This window comes from Salmo salar, chromosome ssa12 (genome assembly GCF_905237065.1).
Source record: "Salmo salar chromosome ssa12, Ssal_v3.1, whole genome shotgun sequence".
In the NCBI taxonomy this organism is placed as follows: domain Eukaryota; kingdom Metazoa; phylum Chordata; class Actinopteri; order Salmoniformes; family Salmonidae; genus Salmo; species Salmo salar.
The window spans coordinates 2,630,001-2,649,775 of NC_059453.1; the positions used below are offsets into that span (position 1 = coordinate 2,630,001).

At 48.3% G+C, this 19,775-nt stretch overlaps 1 protein-coding gene across 1 annotated transcript in view; it reads right to left on the reverse strand.

Moving 5' to 3' along the window:
• Positions 1-9,496, reverse strand: part of LOC106592716 (voltage-dependent T-type calcium channel subunit alpha-1H) — a 45,558-nt gene extending 36,062 nt beyond the window's left edge. Inside the window, exons 1-3 of the mRNA XM_045690484.1 lie at positions 9,464-9,496; positions 4,562-4,630; positions 3,302-3,486 (exon numbers count right to left, since the gene is read on the reverse strand). Of these exons, the coding sequence (XP_045546440.1) occupies positions 3,302-3,486; positions 4,562-4,573 (197 nt within the window). The 5' untranslated portion in view covers positions 4,574-4,630; positions 9,464-9,496. The remainder of the gene's footprint in view (positions 1-3,301; positions 3,487-4,561; positions 4,631-9,463) is intronic.
• Positions 9,497-19,775: the final 10,279 nt, after the last annotated feature.

A 19,775-nucleotide genomic window follows, 5' to 3' on the forward strand; every position in this document is an offset into this window, starting at 1 on the left:
GACAGCTAGGAGAGACAAGCTGACGTGGCAGATAGCGAGGAGAGACAAGCAGTAAACAGACAGCTAGGAGAGACAAGCTGACGTGGCAGTAAACAGATAGCTAGGAGAGACAAGCTGATGTGACAGTAAACAGACAGCGAGGAGAGACAAGCTGACGTGGCAGTAAACAGATAGCTAGGAGAGACAAGCTGACGTGACAGTAAACAGACAGCTAGGAGAGACAAGCAGTAAACAGATAGCTAGGAGAGACAAGCTGACGTGGCAGTAAACAGATAGCTAGGAGAGACAAGCTGACGAGACAGACAGCTAGGAGAGACAAGCTGACGTGGCAGTAAACAGATAGCTAGGAGAGACAAGGTGACGTGGCAGTAAACAGATAGCTAGGAGAGACAAGCTGACGTGGCAAATAGCTAGGAGAGACAAGCTGACGTGACAGTAAACAGATAGCTAGGAGAGACAAGCTGATGTGACAGTAAACAGACAGCTAGGAGAGACAAGCTGACGTGGCAGTAAACAGACAGCTAGGAGAGACAAGCTGACGTGGCAGATAGCTAGGAGAGACAAGCTGACGTGGCAGATAGCTAGGAGAGACAAGCTGACGTGGCAGTAAACAGATAGCTAGGAGAGACAAGCTGACGTGGCAGATAGCTAGGAGAGACAAGCTGATGTGACAGTAAACAGACAGCGAGGAGAGACAAGCTGACGTGACAGTAAACAGATAGCTAGGAGAGACAAGCTGACGTGACAGACAGACAGCTAGGAGAGACAAGCAGTAAACAGATAGCTAGGAGAGACAAGCTGACGTGGCAGTAAACAGATAGCTAGGAGAGACAAGCTGACGAGACAGACAGCTAGGAGAGACAAGCTGACGTGGCAGTAAACAGATAGCTAGGAGAGACAAGGTGACGTGGCAGTAAACAGATAGCTAGGAGAGACAAGCTGGCGTAAACAGATAGCTAGGAGAGACAAGCTGACGTGACAGTAAACAGATAGCTAGGAGAGACAAGCTGATGTGACAGTAAACAGACAGCTAGGAGAGACAAGCTGACGTGGCAGTAAACAGACAGCTAGGAGAGACAAGCTGACGTGGCAGATAGCTAGGAGAGACAAGCTGACGTGACAGTAAACAGATAGCTAGGAGAGACAAGCTTCTAGTGTGTCTGTCTGTCTGTCTGTCTGTCTGTCTGTCTGTCTGTCTGTCTGTCTGTCTGTCTGTCTGTCTGTCTGTCTGTCTCTCTCTCTGTCTTCTCTCTGTCTCTCTCTCTCTCTCTGTCACTGTCGCTGTCTCTCTCTGTCTTCTTTCTCTCTCTGTCGCAGTCTCTCTCTGTCTTCTTTCTCTCTCTGTCTTCTTTCTCTCTCTGTCGCAGTCTCTCTCTGTCTTCTTTCTCTCTTTGTCGCAGTCTCTCTCTGTCTTCTTTCTCTCTCTGTCGCAGTCTCTCTCTGTCTTCTTTCTCTCTCTGCCAGTCTCTCTCTGTCTTCTTTCTCTCTCTGTCTTCTCGCTCTGTCGCTGTCTCTCTCTGTCTTCTCTCTGTCTTCTGTCGCTGTTGCTGTCTCTCTCTGTCTTCTCTCTGTCTCTCTCTCTCTGTCTTCTCTCTGTCTTCTCTCTGTCGCAGTCTCTCTCTGTCTTCTTTCTCTCTCTGTCTTCTCTCTGTCGCTGTCTCTCTCTGTCTTCTCTCTGTCGCTGTCTCTCTCTGTCTTCTCTCTGTCGCTGTCTCTCTCTGTCTTCTCTCTGTCGCTGTCTCTGTCGCTGTCTCTCTCTGTCGCTGTCTCTCTCTGTCGCTGTCTCTCTCTGTCGCTGTGTCTCTCTGTCGCTGTGTCTCTCTGTCTTCTCTCTGTCGCTGTGTCTCTCTGTCGCTGTGTCTCTCTGTCGCTGTCTCTCTCTGTCGCTGTGTCTCTCTGTCGCTGTGTCTCTCTGTCGCTGTGTCTCTCTGTCGCTGTGTCTCTCTGTCGCTGTGTCTCTCTGTCGCTGTGTCTCTCTGTCGCTGTGTCTCTCCATCTTCTCTCTGTCGCTGTCTCTCTCTCTCTGTCGCTGTCTCTCTGTCGCTGTCTCTCTCTCTCTGTCTCTCTCTGTCTCTCTCTCTCTGTCTCTCTCTCTCTGTTGCTGTCTCTCTCTGTCTTCTCTCTGTCGCTGTCTCTCTCTGTCGCTGTGTCTCTCCGTCTTCTCTCTGTCGCTGTCTCTCTCTGTCGCTGTGTCTCTCCGTCTTCTCTCTGTCGCTGTCTCTCTCTGTCGCTGTGTCTCTCCGTCTTCTCTCTGTCGCTGTCTCTCTCTGTCGCTGTGTCTCTCCGTCTTCTCTCTGTCGCTGTGTCTCTCTGTCGCTGTGTCTCTCTGTCGCTGTGTCTCTCTGTCGCTGTGTCTCTCTGTCGCTGTGTCTCTCTGTCGCTGTGTCTCTCTGTCGCTGTGTCTCTCTGTCGCTGTGTCTCTCTCGTCGCTGTTCTCTCTGTCGCTGTCTCTCTCCGTCTGTCTCTCTGTCGCTGTCTCTCTCTCTCTGTCGCTGTCTCTCTGTCGCTGTCTCTCTCTCTCTGTCTCTCTCTGTCTCTCTCTCTCTGTCTCTCTCTCTCTGTCGCTGTCTCTCTCCGTCTTCTCTCTGTCGCTGTCTCTCTCTGTCGCTGTGTCTCTCCGTCTTCTCTCTGTCGCTGTCTCTCTCTGTCGCTGTGTCTCTCCGTCTTCTCTCTGTCGCTGTCTCTCTCTGTCGCTGTGTCTCTCCGTCTTCTCTCTGTCGCTGTCTCTCTCTGTCGCTGTGTCTCTCCGTCTTCTCTCTGTCGCTGTCTCTCTCTGTCGCTGTGTCTCTCCGTCTTCTCTCTGTCGCTGTCTCTCTCTGTCGCTGTGTCTCTCCGTCTTCTCTCTGTCGCTGTGTCTCTCCGTCTTCTCTCTGTCGCTGTCTCTCTCTGTCGCTGTGTCTCGCCGTCTTCTCTCTGTCGCTGTGTCTGTCCGTCTCTCTCTCTCTCTCTCTCTCTCTCTCTCTCTCTCTCTCTCTCTCTCTCTCTCTCTCTCTCTCTCTCTCTCTCTCTCTCTCTCTCTCTCTCTCTCTCTCTCTCTCTCTCTCTCTCTCTCTCTCTCTCTCTCTCTCTCTCTTCTCTCTCTCTCTCGTAGAGAGAAGCTCCATAGTATCAAAAGGCAGAAAGACGAGGGTATTTTTGTTATTAACCAGCTAAAATGTTTACACAAGTTACAGTACAAAACACACGTTACATTACACACACACACACACACACACACACACACACACACACACACACACACACACACACACACACACACACACACACACACACACACACACACACACACACACACACACACCTGAGTGGTCGAAGGGTTCGAAGGAGACGCAGTACTCGGAGGATTCCTAGGATACGGTTACCGCCGGCGGACGCTACGGAAACCAGAATGTCCAGCAGAGATACAAACACCAACAATCCATCCAGAACGTTCCAGCTGCTCTTCAGATAGACTGCTTCACCTGAGTACAGCCCCTGGGCTACCACCTATACACACACACACACACACACACACACACACACACACACACACACACACGACGAATGCATGGATCGGACTGAAATGACGTACACAAGTATTTTACTTTGAATATCCTTGATTTTAATGGAAGGGTCTGATACATATAATTCGTTATATTATATACGTTATATAATTCATGTATGAAAATTATTTATTCATTCATGTTTTATTCAATCACAGAAAAGGGCGGCCATTTTGGCTTCCATTTCAAAAGAGCGGTAACGTAGCGATTTTGGATCAAAGCTGCATTATGTTACTTTTTTTCTTGTGTGTGTGACCCGACTAAATTCACATAGAAATGTGAGTTGTAGATCTGTCGTTCTCATTGAAATGCAATTCTATAGAACCATGTTTTTTAATGTTACCTTAAATGTTTTTACATTAACTAAATGTTTTACTTTACATTACCTTAACTAAATGTTTTACTTCAACAAAATGTTTTACCTTAACTAAATGTATTACTTTACCTTAACTAAATGTTTTACTTTAACTAAATGTTTTTACCTTAACTAAATGTATTACATTACCTTAACTAAATGTATTACTTTACCTTAACTAAATGTTTTACTTTAACTAAATGTTTTTACCTTAACTAAATGTATTACATTACCTTAACTAAATGTATTACATTACCTTAACTAAATGTTTTACATTACCTTAACTAAATGTTTTACATTACCTTAACAAAATGTATTACATACATACCTTAACTAAATGTTTTACATTACCTTAACTAAATGTTTTACATTACCTTAACTAAACGTTTACATACATACCTTAACTAAATGTGTTACATTACCTTCACTAAACGTAATTACTTTAACTAAATGTGTTTTACCTTAACTAAATTAATTACATTACCTTAACTAAATTAATTACATTACCTTAACTAAATTAATTATATTACCTTAACTAAATGTTTTACATTACCTTAACTAAATGTGTTACATTAACTTAACTAAATGTATTACATTACCTTAACTAAATGTTTTTACCTTAACTAAATGTATTACATTACATTAACTAAAGGTGTTACGTTACCTTAACGGTCATCTCTGCTATGAAGATCACAGTGAAGATGTGGTTGGACACACTGAGGAAGACTCTCTCCTGAAAACACACACACACACACACACACACACACACACACACACACACACACACACACACACACACACACACACACACACACACACACACACACACACCGTGCTGTATGTCTGGTCTCTCCCAGAGTGATGGTGTGTATCTTACTGTGCTGTGTGGCTGGTCTCTCCAGAGTGATGGTGTGTATCTTACTGTGCTGTATGTCTGGTCTCTCCAGAGTGATGGTGTGTATCTTACTGTGCTGTGTGGCTGGTCTCTCCCAGAGTGATGGTGTGTATCTTACTGTGCTGTATGTCTGGTCTCTCCCAGAGTGATGGTGTTTATCTTACTGTGCTGTATGGCTGGTCTCTCCCAGAGTGATGGTGTGTATCTTACTGTGCTGTATGTCTGGTCTCTCCAGAGTGATGGTGTGTATCTTACTGTGCTGTATGGCTGGTCTCTCCCAGAGTGGTGGTGTGTATCTTACTGTGCTGTATGGCTGGTCTCTCCCAGAGTGATGGTGTGTATCTTACTGTGCTGTGTGGCTGGTCTCTCCCAGAGTGATGGAGTGTATCTTACTGTGCTGTGTGTCTGGTCTCTCCCAGAGTGATGGTGTGAATCTTACTGTGCTGTGTGGCTGGTCTCTCCCAGAGTGATGGTGTGTATCTTACTGTGCTGTGTGGCTGGTCTCTCCCAGAGTGATGGTGTGTATCTTACTGTGCTGTATGTCTGGTCTCTCCCAGAGTGATGGTGTGTATCTTACTGTGCTGTGTGGCTGGTCTCTCCCAGAGTGATGGTGTGTATCTTACTGTGCTGTATGGCTGTATATCTGTTCTCTCCCAGAGTGATGGTGTGGTTCTTACTGTGCTGTATGTCTGGACTCTCCCAGAGTGATGGTGTGTATCTTACTGTGCTGTATGTCTGGTATCTCCCAGAGTGATGGTGTGTATCTTACAGTGCTGTGTGGCTGGTCTGTCCCAGAGTGATGGTGTATATCTTACTGTGCTGTGTGGCTGTGTGTCTGGTCACTCCCAGAGTGATGGTGTGTATCTTACTGTGCTGTATGTCTGGTCACTCCCAGAGTGATGGTGTATATCTTACTGTGCTGTGTGGCTGTGTGTCTGGTCTCTCCCAGAGTTATGGTGTGTATCTTACTGTGCTGTGTGTCTGGTCTCTCCCAGAGTGATGGTGTGTATCTTACTGTGCTGTATGTCTGGTCTCTCCCAGAGTGATGGTGTGTATCTTACTGTGCTGTGTGGCTGGTCTCTCCAGAGTGATGGTGTGTATCTTACTGTGCTGTATGTCTGGTCTCTCCAGAGTGATGGTGTGTATCTTACTGTGCTGTGTGGCTGGTCTCTCCCAGAGTGATGGTGTGTATCTTACTGTGCTGTATGTCTGGTCTCTCCCAGAGTGATGGTGTTTATCTTACTGTGCTGTATGGCTGGTCTCTCCCAGAGTGATGGTGTGTATCTTACTGTGCTGTGTGTTTGGCCACTCCAGAGTGATGGTGTGTATCTTACTGTGCTGTATGTCTGGTCTCTCCAGAGTGATGGTGTGTATCTTACTGTGCTGTATGGCTGGTCTCTCCCAGAGTGGTGGTGTGTATCTTACTGTGCTGTATGGCTGGTCTCTCCCAGAGTGATGGTGTGTATCTTACTGTGCTGTGTGGCTGGTCTCTCCCAGAGTGATGGTGTGTATCTTACTGTGCTGTGTGTCTGGTCTCTCCCAGAGTGATGGTGTGAATCTTACTGTGCTGTGTGGCTGGTCTCTCCCAGAGTGATGGTGTGTATCTTACTGTGCTGTGTGGCTGGTCTCTCCCAGAGTGATGGTGTGTATCTTACTGTGCTGTATGTCTGGTCTCTCCCAGAGTGATGGTGTATATCTTACTGTGCTGTGTGGCTGGTCTCTCCCAGAGTGATGGTGTGTATCTTACTGTGCTGTATGGCTGTATATCTGTTCTCTCCCAGAGTGATGGTGTGGTTCTTACTGTACTGTATGTCTGGACTCTCCCAGAGTGATGGTGTGTATCTTACTGTGCTGTATGTCTGGTATCTCCCAGAGTGATGGTGTGTATCTTACGGTGCTGTGTGGCTGGTCTGTCCCAGAGTGATGGTGTATATCTTACTGTGCTGTGTGGCTGTGTGTCTGGTCTCTCCCAGAGTGATGGTGTGTATCTTACTGTGCTGTGTGTCTGGTCACTCCCAGAGTGATGGTGTATATCTTACTGTGCTGTGTGGCTGTGTGTCTGGTCTCTCCCAGAGTTATGGTGTGTATCTTACTGTGCTGTGTGGCTGGTCTCTCCCAGAGTGATGGTGTGTATCTTACTGTGCTGTATGTCTGGTCTCTCCCAGAGTGATGGTGTGTATCTTACTGTGCTGTATGCCTGGTCTCTCCCAGAGTGATGGTGTGTATCTTACTGTGCTGTGTGTCTGGCCACTCCAGAGTGATGGTGTGTATCTTACTGTGCTGTATGTCTGGTCTCTCCAGAGTGATGGTGTGTATCTTACTGTGCTGTATGGCTGGTCTCTCCCAGAGTGATGGTGTGTATCTTACTGTGCTGTATGGCTGGTCTCTCCCAGAGTGATGGTGTGTATCTTACTGTGCTGTGTGGCTGGTCTCTCCCAGAGTGATGGTGTGTATCTTACTGTGCTGTGTGTCTGGTCTCTCCCAGAGTGATGGTGTGTATCTTACTGTGCTGTGTGGCTGGTCTCTCCCAGAGTGATGGTGTGTATCTTACTGTGCTGTGTGGCTGGTCTCTCCCAGAGTGATGGTGTGTATCTTACTGTGCTGTATGTCTGGTCTCTCCCAGAGTGATGGTGTGTATCTTACTGTGCTGTATGGCTGTATATCTGTTCTCTCCCAGAGTGATGGTGTGGTTCTTACTGTGCTGTATGTCTGGACTCTCCCAGAGTGATGGTGTGTATCTTACTGTGCTGTATGTCTGGTATCTCCCAGAGTGATGGTGTGTATCTTACGGTGCTGTGTGGCTGGTCTGTCCCAGAGTGATGGTGTATATCTTACTGTGCTGTGTGGCTGTGTGTCTGGTCTCTCCCAGAGTGATGGTGTGTATCTTACTGTGCTGTGTGTCTGGTCACTCCCAGAGTGATGGTGTATATCTTACTGTGCTGTGTGGCTGTGTGTCTGGTCTCTCCCAGAGTTATGGTGTGTATCTTACTGTGCTGTGTGTCTGGTCTCTCCCAGAGTGATGGTGTGTATCTTACTGTGCTGTGTGGCTGGTCTCTCCCAGAGTGATGGTGTGTATCTTTCTGTGCTGTCTGGCTGTATGTCTGTTCTCTCCAGAGTGATGGTATGTATCTTACTGTGCTGTATGACTGGTCTCTCCCAGAGTGATGGTGTGTATCTTACTGTGCTGTGTGGCTGGTCTCTCCAAGATTGATGATGTGTATCTTACTGTGCTGTTTGGCTGTATGTCTGGTCTCTCCCAGAGTGATGGTATGTATCTTACTGTGCTGTTTGGCTGTATGTCTGGTCTCTCCCAGAGTGATGGTATGTATCTTACTGTGCTGTATGTCTGGTCTCTCCCAGAGTGATGGTATGTATCTTACAGTGCTGTGTGTCTGGTCTATCCCAGAGTGATGTTGTGTATCTTACTGTGCTGTGTGGGTGTGTCTGGTCTCTCCCAGAGTGATGGTGTGTATCTTACTGTGCTGTATGTCTGGTCTCTCCCAGAGTGATGGTGTGTCTCTTACTGTGCTGTGTGGCTGGTCTCTCCAGAGTGATAGTGTGTATCTTACTGTGCTGTGTGGCTGGTCTCTCCTAGAGTGATGGTGTGTATCTTACTGTGCTGTGTGGCTGTGTGGCTGGTCTCTCCCAGAGTGATGGTGTGTATCTTACTGTGCTGTGTGTCTGGTCTCTCCCAGAGTGATGGTGTGTATCTTACTGTGCTGTGTGGCTGGTCTCTCCAGAGTGATGGTGTGTATCTTACTGTGCTGTGTGTCCGGTCTCTCCAGAGTGATGGTGTTTATCTTACCGTGCTGTATGTCTGGTCTCTCCAGAGTGATGGTGTGTATCTTACTGTGCTGTGTGTCCTGTCTCTCCAGAGTGATAGTGTTTATCTTACTATGCTGTGTGTCTGGTCTCTCCAGAGTGATGGTGTGTATCTTACTGTGCTGTGTGGCTGTATGTCTGGACTCTCCCAGAGTGATGGTGTGTATCTTACTGTGCTGTGTGGCTGGTCTCTCCCAGAGTGATGGTGTGTACCTTTCTGTGCTGTGTGGCTGTATGTCTGGTCTCTCCAGAGTGATGGTGTGTATCTTACTGTGCTGTGTGGCTGGTCTCTCCAGAGTGATGGTGTGTATCTTAATATGCTGTGTGGCTGGTCTCTCCCAGAGTGATGGTGTGTATCTTACTGTGCTGTGTGGCTGGTCTCTCCCAGAGTGATGGTGTGTATCTTACTGTACTGTTTGGCTGTATGTCTGGTCTCTCCAGATTGATGGTGTGTATCTTACTGTGCAGTGTGTCTGGTCTCTCTAGAGTGATGGTGTGTATCTTACTGTGCTGTGTCGCTGTATGTCTGGTCTCTACAGAGTGATGGTATGTATCTTACTGTGCTGTATGTCTGGTCTCTCCCAGAGTGATGGTGTGTATGTTACTGTGCTGTGTGGCTGTATGTCTGGTCTCTCCAGAGTGATGGTGTGCATCTTACTGTGATGTATGTCTGGTCTCTCCCAGAGTGATGGTGTGTATCATACTGTGCTGTGTAGCTGGTCTCTCCCAGAATGATGGTGTGTATCTTACTGTGCTGTGTGGCTGGTCTCTCCCTGAGTGATGGTGTGTATCTTACTGTGCTGTGTGGCTGTATGTCTGGTCTCTCCAGAGTGATGGTGTGTATCTTACTGTGCTGTGTGGCTGTATGTCTGGTCTCTCCAGAGTGATTGTGTGTATCTTACTGTGCTGTGTGGCTGGTCTCTCCCAGAGTGATGGTCTATCTTACTGTGCTGTATGTCTGGTCTCTCCCAGAGTGATGGTGTGTATCTTACTGTGCTTTGTGGCTGTATGTCTGGTCTCTCCAGAGTGATGGTATGTATCTTACTGTGCTGTGTGGCTGGTCTCTCCCAGAGTGATGGTGTGTATCATACTGTGCTGTGTGTCTGGTCTCTCCCAGAGTGATGGTGTGTATCATACTGTGCTGTGTGTCTGGTCTCTCCCAGAGTGATGGTGTTTATCTTAACGTGCTGTGTGGCTGGTCTCTCCCAAAGTGATGGTGTATATCTTACTGTGCTGTGTGGCTATGTGTCTGGTCTCTCCCATGGTGATGGTATGTATCTTACTGTGCTGTGATGCTGTGTGTCTGTTCTCTCCAAAGTGATGGTGTGTATCTTTCTGTGCTGTGTGGCTGGTCTCTCCCAGAGTGATGGTGTGTATCTTACTTTGCTGTGTGTCTGGTCTCTCCCAGAGTGATTGTGTGTTTCTTACTGTGCTGTGTGGCTAGTCTCTCCCAGAGTGATGGTCTGTATCTTACTGTGCTGTATGTCTGGTCTCTCCCAGAGTGATGGTGTGTATCTTACTGTGCTTTGTGGCTGTATGTCTGGTCTCTCCAGAGTGATGGTGTGTATCTTACTGTGCTGTGTGGCTGGTCTCTCCCAGAGTGATGGTGTGTATCTTACTGTGCTGTGTGTCTGGTCTCTCCCAGAGTGATTGTGTGTATCTTACTGTGCTGTTTGGCTGGTCTCTCCCAGAGTTATGGTGTGTATCTTACTGTGCTGTGTGGCTGGTCTCTCCCAGAGTGATTGTGTGTATCTTACTGTGCTGTGTGGCTGGTGTCTCCAGAGTGATGGTGTGTATCTTACTGTGCTGTGTGTCTGGTCTCTCCCAGAGTGATGGTGTGTATCTTACTGTGCTGTGTGGCTGGTCTCTCCCAGAGTGATGGTGTGTATCTTACTAACCTGTTTGGCTGTATGTCTGGTCTCTCCCAGAGTGATGGTGTGTATCTTACTGTGCTGTCTGGCTGTATGTCTGGTCTCTCCAGATTGATGGTGTGTATCTTACTGTGCTGTGTGTTTGGTCTCTCCCAGAGTGATGGTGTGTTTCTTACTGTGCTGTGTGGCTGTATGTCTGGTCTCTCCCAGAGTGATGGTGTGTATCTTACTGTGCTGTATGTCTGGTCTCTCTAGAGTGATGGTGTGTATCTTACTGTGCTGTGTCGCTGTATGTCTGGTCTCTACAGAGTGATGGTGTGTATCTTACTGTGCTGTATGTCTGGTCTCTCCCAGAGTGATGGTGTGTATGTTACTGTGCTGTGTGGCTGTATGTCTGGTCTCTCCAGAGTGATGGTGTGCATCTTACTGTGATGTATGTCTGGTCTCTCCCAGAGTGATGGTGTGTATCATACTGTGCTGTGTAGCTGGTCTCTCACAGAGTGATGGTGTGTATCTTACTTTGCTGTGTGTCTGGTCTCTCCCAGAGTGATGGTGTGTATCATACTGTGCTGTGTGGCTGTGTGGCTGGTCTCTCCCAGAGTGATGGTGTGTATCTTACTGTGCTGTGTGTCTGGTCTCTCCCAGATTGATGGTGTGTATCTTACTGTGCTGTGTGGCTGTATGTCTGGTCTCTCCCAGAGTGATGGTGTGTATCATACTGTGCTGTGTGTCTGGTCTCTCCCAGAGTGATGGTGTGTATCATACTGTGCTGTGTGTCTGGTCTCTCCCAGAGTGATGGTGTTTATCTTAACGTGCTGTGTGGCTGGTCTCTCCCAAAGTGATGGTGTATATCTTACTGTGCTGTGTGGCTATGTGTCTGGTCTCTCCCATGGTGATGGTATGTATCTTACTGTGCTGTGATGCTGTGTGTCTGTTCTCTCCAAAGTGATGGTGTGTATCTTTCTGTGCTGTGTGGCTGGTCTCTCCCAGAGTGATGGTGTGTATCTTACTTTGCAGTGTGTCTGGTCTCTCCCAGAGTGATTGTGTGTTTCTTACTGTGCTGTGTGGCTAGTCTCTCCCAGAGTGATGGTCTGTATCTTACTGTGCTGTATGTCTGGTCTCTCCCAGAGTGATGGTGTGTATCTTACTGTGCTGTGTGGCTGTTGTCTGGTCTCTCCAGAGTGATGGTGTGTATCTTACTGTGCTGTGTGGCTGGTCTGTCCCAGAGTGATGGTGTGTATCTTACTGTGCTGTGTGGCTGTGTGTCTGGTCTCTCCCATGGTGATGGTATGTATCTTACTGTGCTGTGATGCTGTGTGTCTGGTCTCTCCAAAGTGATGGTGTGTATCTTACTGTGCTGTGTGGCTGGTCTCTCCCAGAGTGATGGTGTGTATCTTACTGTGCTGTATGGCTGTATATCTGGTCTCTCCCAGAGTGATGGTGTGGTTCTTACTGTGCTGTATGTCTGGACTCTCCCAGAGTGATGGTGTGTATCTTACTGTGCTGTATGTCTGGTATCTCCCAGAGTGATGGTGTGTATCTTACGGTGCTCTGTGGCTGGTCTGTCCCAGAGTGATGGTGTATATCTTACTGTGCTGTGTGGCTGTGTGTCTGGTCTCTCCCAGAGTGATGGTGTGTATCTTACTGTGCTGTGTGTCTGGTCACTCCCAGAGTGATGGTGTATATCTTACTGTGCTGTGTGGCTGTGTGTCTGGTCTCTCCCAGAGTGATGGTGTGTATCTTACTGTGCTGTGTGTCTGGTCTCTCCCAGAGTGCTGGTGTGTATCTTACTGTGCTGTGTGGCTGGTCTCTCCCAGAGTGATGGTGTGTATCTTTCTGTGCTGTCTGGCTGTATGTCTGTTCTCTCCAGAGTGATGGTATGTATCTTACTGTGCTGTATGTCTGGTCTCTCCCAGAGTGATGGTGTGTATCTTACTGTGCTGTGTGGCTGGTCTCTCCAAGATTGATGGTGTGTATCTTACTGTGCTGTGTGGCTGTATGTCTGGTCTCTCCCAGAGTGATGGTATGTATCTTACTGTGCTGTCTGGCTGTGTGTCTGGTCTCTCCCAGAGTGATGGTGTGTATCTTACTGTGCTGTATGTCTGGTCTCTCCCAGAGTGATGGTATGTATCTTACAGTGCTGTGTGTCTGGTCTCTCCCAGAGTGATGTTGTGTATCTTACTGTGCTGTATGTCTGGTCTCTCCCAGAGTGATGGTGTGTCTCTTACTGTGCTGTGTGGGTGGTCTCTCCAGAGTGATGGTGTGTATCTTACTGTGCTGTGTGGCTGGTCTCTCCTAGAGTGATGGTGTGTATCTTACTGTGCTGTGTGTTTGTGTGGCTGGTCTCTCCCAGAGTGATGGTGTGTATCTTACTGCGCTGTGTGTCTGGTCTCTCCCAGAGTGATGGTGTGTATCTTACTGTGCTGTGTGGCTGGTCTCTCCAGAGTGATGGTGTGTATCTTACTGTGCTGTGTGTCCGGTCTCTCCAGAGTGATGGTGTTTATCTTACCGTGCTGTATGTCTGGTCTCTCCAGAGTGATGGTGTGTATCTTACTGTGCTGTGTGTCCTGTCTCTCCAGAGTGATGGTGTTTATCTTACTATGATGTGTGTCTGGTCTCTCCAGAGTGATGGTGTGTATCTTACTGTGCTGTGTGGCTGTATGTCTGGACTCTCCCAGAGTGATGGTGTGTATCTTACTGTGCTGTGTGGCTGGTCTCTCCCAGAGTGATGGTGTGTACCTTACTGTGCTGTGTGGCTGTATGTCTGGTCTCTCCAGAGTGATGGTGTGTATCTTACTGTGCTGTGTGGCTGGTCTCTCCCAGAGTGATGGTGTGTATCTTACTGTGCTGTGTGGCTGGTCTCTCCAAGATTGATGGTGTGTATCTTACTGTGCTTTGTGGCTGTATGTCTGGTCTCTCCCAGAGTGATGGTATGTATCTTACTGTGCTGTGTGGCTGTGTGTCTGGTCTCGCCCAGAGTGATGGTGTGTATCTTACTGTGCTGTATGTCTGGTCTCTCCCAGAGTGATGGTATGTATCTTACAGTGCTGTGTGTCTGGTCTCTCCCAGAGTGATGTTGTGTATCTTACTGTGCTGTATGTCTGGTCTCTCCCAGAGTGATGGTGTGTCTCTTACTGTGCTGTGTGGGTGGTCTCTCCAGAGTGATGGTGTGTATCTTACTGTGCTGTGTGGCTGGTCTCTCCTAGAGTGATGGTGTGTATCTTACTGTGCTGTGTGGCTGTGTGGCTGGTCTCTCCCAGAGTGATGGTGTGTATCTTACTGCGCTGTGTGTCTGGTCTCTCCCAGAGTGATGGTGTGTATCTTACTGTGCTGTGTGGCTGGTCACTCCAGAGTGATGGTGTGTATCTTACTGTGCTGTGTGTCCGGTCTCTCCAGAGTGATGGTGTTTATCTTACCGTGCTGTATGTCTGGTCTCTCCAGAGTGATGGTGTGTATCTTACTGTGCTGTGTGTCCTGTCTCTCCAGAGTGATGGTGTTTATCTTACTATGCTGTGTGTCTGGTCTCTCCAGAGTGATGGTGTGTATCTTACTGTGCTGTGTGGCTGTATGTCTGGACTCTCCCAGAGTGATGGTGTGTATCTTACTGTGCTGTGTGGCTGGTCTCTCCCAGAGTGATGGTGTGTAACTTACTGTGCTGTGTGGCTGTATGTCTGGTCTCTCCAGAGTGATGGTGTGTATCTTACTGTGCTGTGTGGCTGGTCTCTCCCAGAGTGATGGTGTGTATCTTACTGTGCTGTGTGTCTGGTCTCTCCCAGAGTTATTGTGTGTATCTTACTGTGCTGTGTGGCTGGTCTCTCCCAGAGTTATGGTGTGTATCTTACAGTGCTGTGTGGCTGGTCTCTCCCAGAGTAATTGTGTGTATCTTACTGTGCTGTGTGGCTGGTCTCTCCAGAGTGATGGTGTGTATCTTACTGTGCTGTGTGGCTGGTCTCTCCCAGAGTGATGGTGTGTATCTTACTGTGCTGTGTGGCTGTATGTCTGGTCTCTCCAGATTGATGGTGTGTATCTTACCGTGCTGTGTGTCTGGTCTCTCTAGAGTGATGGTGTGTATCTTACTGTGCTGTGTCGCTGTATGTCTGGTCTCTACAGAGTGATGGTGTGTATCTTACTGTGCTGTATGTCTGGTCTCTCCCAGAGTGATGGTGTGTATGTTACTGTGCTGTGTGGCTGTATGTCTGGTCTCTCCAGAGTGATGGTGTGCATCTTACTGTGATGTATGTCTGGTCTCTCCCAGAGTGATGGTGTGTATCATACTGTGCTGTGTAGCTGGTCTCTCCCAGAGTGATGGTGTGTATCTTACTGTGCTGTGTGGCTGGTCTCTCCCTGAGTGATGGTGTGTATCTTACTGTGCTGTATGGCTGTATGTCTGGTCTCTCCAGAGTGATGGTGTGTATCTTACTGTGCTGTGTGGCTGTGTGGCTGGTCTCTCCCAGAGTGATGGTGTGTATCTTACTGTGCTGTGTGGCTGTATGTCTGGTCTCTCCCAGAGTGATGGTGTGTATCATACTGTGCTGTGTGTCTGGTCTCTCCCAGAGTGATGGTGTGTATCTTAACGTGCTGTGTGGCTGGTCTCTCCCAGAGTGATGGTGTATATCTTACTGTGCTGTGTGGCTATGTGTCTGGTCTCTCCAAAGTGATGGTGTGTATCTTACTGTGCTGTGTGGCTGGTCTCTCCCAGAGTGATGGTGTGTATCTTACTGTGCTGTGTGTCTGGTCTCTCCCAGAGTGATTGTGTGTATCTTACTGTGCTGTGTGGCTGTGTGTCTGGTCTCTCCCAGAGTGATGGTGTGTATCTTACTCTGCTGTGTGTCTGGTCTCTCAAAGAGTTATGGTGTGTATCTTACTGTGCTGTGTGGCTGGTCTCTCCCAGAGTGATGGTGTGTATCTTACTGTGCTGTGTGTCTGGTCTCTCCCCGAGTGATGGTATGTATCTTACTGTGCTGTATGGCTGGTCTCTCACAGAGTGATGGTGTGTATCTTACTGTGCTTTGTGTCTGGTCTCTCCAGAGTGATGGTGTGTACCTTTCTGTGCTGTATGGCTGGTCTCTCTCAGAGTGATGGTGTGTATCTTAATGTGCTGTGTGGCTGTGTGGCTGGTCTCTCCCAGAGTGATGGTGTGTATCTTACTGTGCTGTGTGTCTGGTCTCTCCCAGAGTGATGGTGTGTATCTTACTGTGCTTTTTGGCTGTGTGGCTGGTCTCTCCCAGAGTGATGGTGTGTATCTTACTGTGCTGTGTGGGTGGTCTCTCCCAGAGTGGTGGTGTGAATCTTCCTGTGCTGTGTGGCTTATCTCTCCCAGAGTGATGGTGTGTATCTTACTGTGCTGTGTGGCTGTGTGTCTGGTCTCTCCCAGAGTGATTGTGTGTATCTTACTGTGCTGTGTGTCATGTCTCTCCCAGAGTGATGGTGTGTATCTTACTGTGCTGTGTGGCTGTATGTCTGGTCTCTCCCAGAGTGATGGTGTGTATCTTACTGTGCTGTGTGGCTGTGTGGCTGGTCTCTCCCAGAGTGATGGTGTGTATCTTACTGTGCTGTGTGGCTGGTCTCTCCAGAGTGATGGTGTGTATCTTACTGTGCTGTGTGGCTGGTCTCTCCTAGAGTGATGGTGTGTATCTTACTGTGCTGTGTGGCTGTGTGGCTGGTCTCTCCCAGAGTGATGGTGTGTATCTTACTGTGCTGTGTGTCTGGTCTCTCCCAGAGTGATGGTGTGTATCTTACTGGGCTGTGTGGCTGGTCTCTCCAGAGTGATGGCGTGTATCTTACTGTGCTGTGTGTACGGTCTCTCCAGAGTGATGGTGTTTATCTTACCGTGCTGTATGTCTGGTCTCTCCAGAGTGATGGTGTGTATCTTACTGTGCTATGTGGCTGTATGGCTGGTCTTTCCAGAGTGATGGTGTGTATCTTAGTGTGCTTTGTGTCCTGTCTCTCCAGAGTGATGGTGTTTATCTTACTATGCTGTATGTCTGGACTCTCCTAGAGTGATGGTGTGTATCTTACTGTGCTGTGTGGCTGTATGTCTGGTCTCTCCCAGAGTGATGGTGTGTATCTTACTGTGCTGTGTGGCTGTATGTCTGGTCTCTCCCAGAGTGATGGTGTGTATCTTACTGTGCTGTGTGGCTGTGTGGCTGGTCTCTCCCAGAGTGATGGTGTGTATCTTACTGTGCTGTGTGTCTGGTGTCTCCCAGATTGATGGTGTGTATCTTACTGTGCTGTGTGGCTGTATGTCTGGTCTCTCCCAGAGTGATGGTATGTATCTTACTGTGCTGTGTGGCTGTGTGTCTGGTCTCGCCCAGAGTGATGGTGTGTATCTTACTGTGCTGTATGTCTGGTCTCTCCCAGAGTGATGGTATGTATCTTACAGTGCTGTGTGTCTGGTCTCTCCCAGAGTGATGGTGTGTATCTTACTGTGCTGTGTGGCTGTGTGTCTGGTCTCTCCCAGAGTGATGGTGTGTATCTTACTGTGCTCTATGTCTGGTCTCTCCCAGAGTGATGGTGTGTATCTTACTGTGCTGTGTGGCTGGTCTCTCCAGAGTGATGGTGTGTATCTTACTGTGCTGTGTGGCTGGTCTCTCCTAGAGTGATGGTGTGTATCTTACTGTTCTGTGTGGCAGGGCTCTCCCAGAGTGATGGTGTGTATCTTACTGTGCTGTGTGTCTGGTCTCTCTCAGAGTGATGGTGTGTATCTTACTGTGCTGTGTGGCTGGTCTCTCCAGAGTGATGGTGTTTATCTTACTGTGCTGTGTGTCCGGTCTCTCCAGAGTGATGGTGTTTATCTTACCGTGCTGTATGTCTGGTCTCTCCAGAGTGATGGTGTGTATCTTACTGTGCTGTGTGGCTGGTCTCTCCAGAGTGATGGTGTGTATCTTACTGTGCTGTGTGGCTGTATGGCTGGTCTCTCCAGAGTGATGGTGTGTATCTTACTGTGCTGTGTTTCCTATCTCTCCAGAGTGATTGTGTTTATCTTACTATGCTGTGTGTCTGGTCTCTCCAGAGTGATGGTGTGTATCTTACTGTGCTGTGTGGCTGTATGTCTGGACTCTCCTAGAGTGATGGTGTGTATCTTACTGTGCTGTGTGGCTGTATGTCTGGTCTCTCCCAGAGTGATGGTGTGTATCTTACTGTGCTGTGTGGCTGTATGTCTGGTCTCTCCCAGAGTGATGGTGTGTATCTTACTGTGCTGTGTGGCTGTGTGGCTGGTCTCTCCCAGAGTGATGGTGTGTATCTTACTGTGCTGTGTGTCTGGTCTCTCCCAGATTGATGGTGTGTATCTTACTGTGCTGTGTGGCTGTATGTCTGGTCTATCCCAGAGTGATGGTATGTATCTTACTGTGCTGTGTGGCTGTGTGGCTGGTCTCTCCCAGAGTGATGGTGTGTATCTTACTGTGCTGTGTGTCTGGTCTCTCCCAGATTGATGGTGTGTATCTTACTGTGCTGTGTGGCTGTATGTCTGGTCTATCCCAGAGTGATGGTATGTATCTTACTGTGCTGTGTGGCTGTGTGTCTGGTCTCGCCCAGAGTGATGGTGTGTATCTTACTGTGCTGTATGTCTGGTCTCTACCAGACTGATGGTATGTATCTTACATTGCTGTGTGTCTGGTCTCCCCCAGAGTGATGGTGTGTATCTTACTGTGCTGTGTGGCTGTGTGTCTGGTCTCTCCCAGAGTGATGGTGTGTATCTTACTGTGCTGTATGTCTGGTCTCTCCCAGAGTGATGGTGTGTATCTTACTGTGCTGTGTGGCTGGTCTCTCCAGAGTGATGGTGTGTATCTTACTGTGCTGTGTGGCTGGTCTCTCCTACAGTGATGGTGTGTATCTTACTGTGCTGTGTGTCCGGTCTCTCCAGAGTGATGGTGTTTATCTTACCGTGCTGTATGTCTGGTCTCTCCAGAGTGATGGTGTGTATCTTACTGTGCTGTGTGGCTGGTCTCTCCAGAGTGATGGTGTGTATCTTACTGTGCTGTGTGGCTGTATGGCTGGTCTCTCCAGAGTGATGGTGTGTATCTTACCGTGCTGTGTGTCCTATCTCTCCAGAGTGATTGTGTTTATCTTACTATGCTGTGTGTCTGGTCTCTCCAGAGTGATGGTGTGTATCTTACTGTGCTGTGTGGCTGTATGTCTGGACTCTCCTAGAGTGATGGTGTGTATCTTACTGTGCTGTGTGGCTGTATGTCTGGTCTCTCCCAGAGTGATGGTGTGTATCTTACTGTGCTGTGTGGCTGTATGTCTGGTCTCTCCCAGAGTGATGGTGTGTATCTTACTGTGCTGTGTGGCTGTGTGGCTGGTCTCTCCCAGAGTGATGGTGTGTATCTTACTGTGCTGTGTGTCTGGTCTCTCCCATATTGATGGTGTGTATCTTACTGTGCTGTGTGGCTGTATGTCTGGTCTCTCCCAGAGTGATGGTATGTATCTTACTGTGCTGTGTGGCTGTGTGTCTGGTCTCGCCCAGAGTGATGGTGTGTATCTTACTGTGCTGTATGTCTGGTCTCTCCCAGAGTGATGGTATGTATCTTACAGTGCTGTGTGTCTGGTCTCTCCCAGAGTGATGGTGTGTATCTTACTGTGGTGTATGTCTGGTCTCTCCCAGAGTGATGGTGTGTATCTTACTGTGCTGTGTGGCTGGTCTCTCCAGAGTGATTTTGTGTATCTTACTGTGCTGTGTGGCTGGTCTCTCCTAGAGTGATGGTGTGTATCTTACTGTGCTGTGTGGCTGTGTGGCTGGTCTCTCCCAGAGTGATGGTGTGTATCTTACTTTGCTGTGTGGCTGGTCTCTCTCAGAGAGATGGTGTGTATCTTACTGTGCTGTATGGCTGGTCTCTCCCAGAGTGATGGTGTGTATCTTACTGTGCTGTGTGGCTGGTCTCTCCCAGAGTGATGGTGTGTATCTTTCTGTGCTGTTTGGCTGTATGTCTGTTCTCTCCAGAGTGATGGTGTGTATCTTACTGTGCTGTATGTCTGGTCTCTCCCAGAGTGATGGTGTGTGTCTTACTGTGCTGTGTGGCTGGTCTCTCCCAGATTGATGGTGTGTATCTTACTGTGCTGTGTCGCTGTATGTCTGGTCTCTCCCAGAGTGATGGTATGTATCTTACTGTGCTGTATGTCTGGTCTCTCCCAGAGTGATGGTTTGTATCTTACTGTGCTGTATGTCTGGTCTCTCCCAGAGTGATGGTATGTATCTTACAGTGCTGTGTGTCTGGTCTCTCCCAGAGTGATGGTGTTTTTCTTACTGTGCTGTGTGGCTGGTCTCTCCAGAGTAATGGTGTGTATCTTAC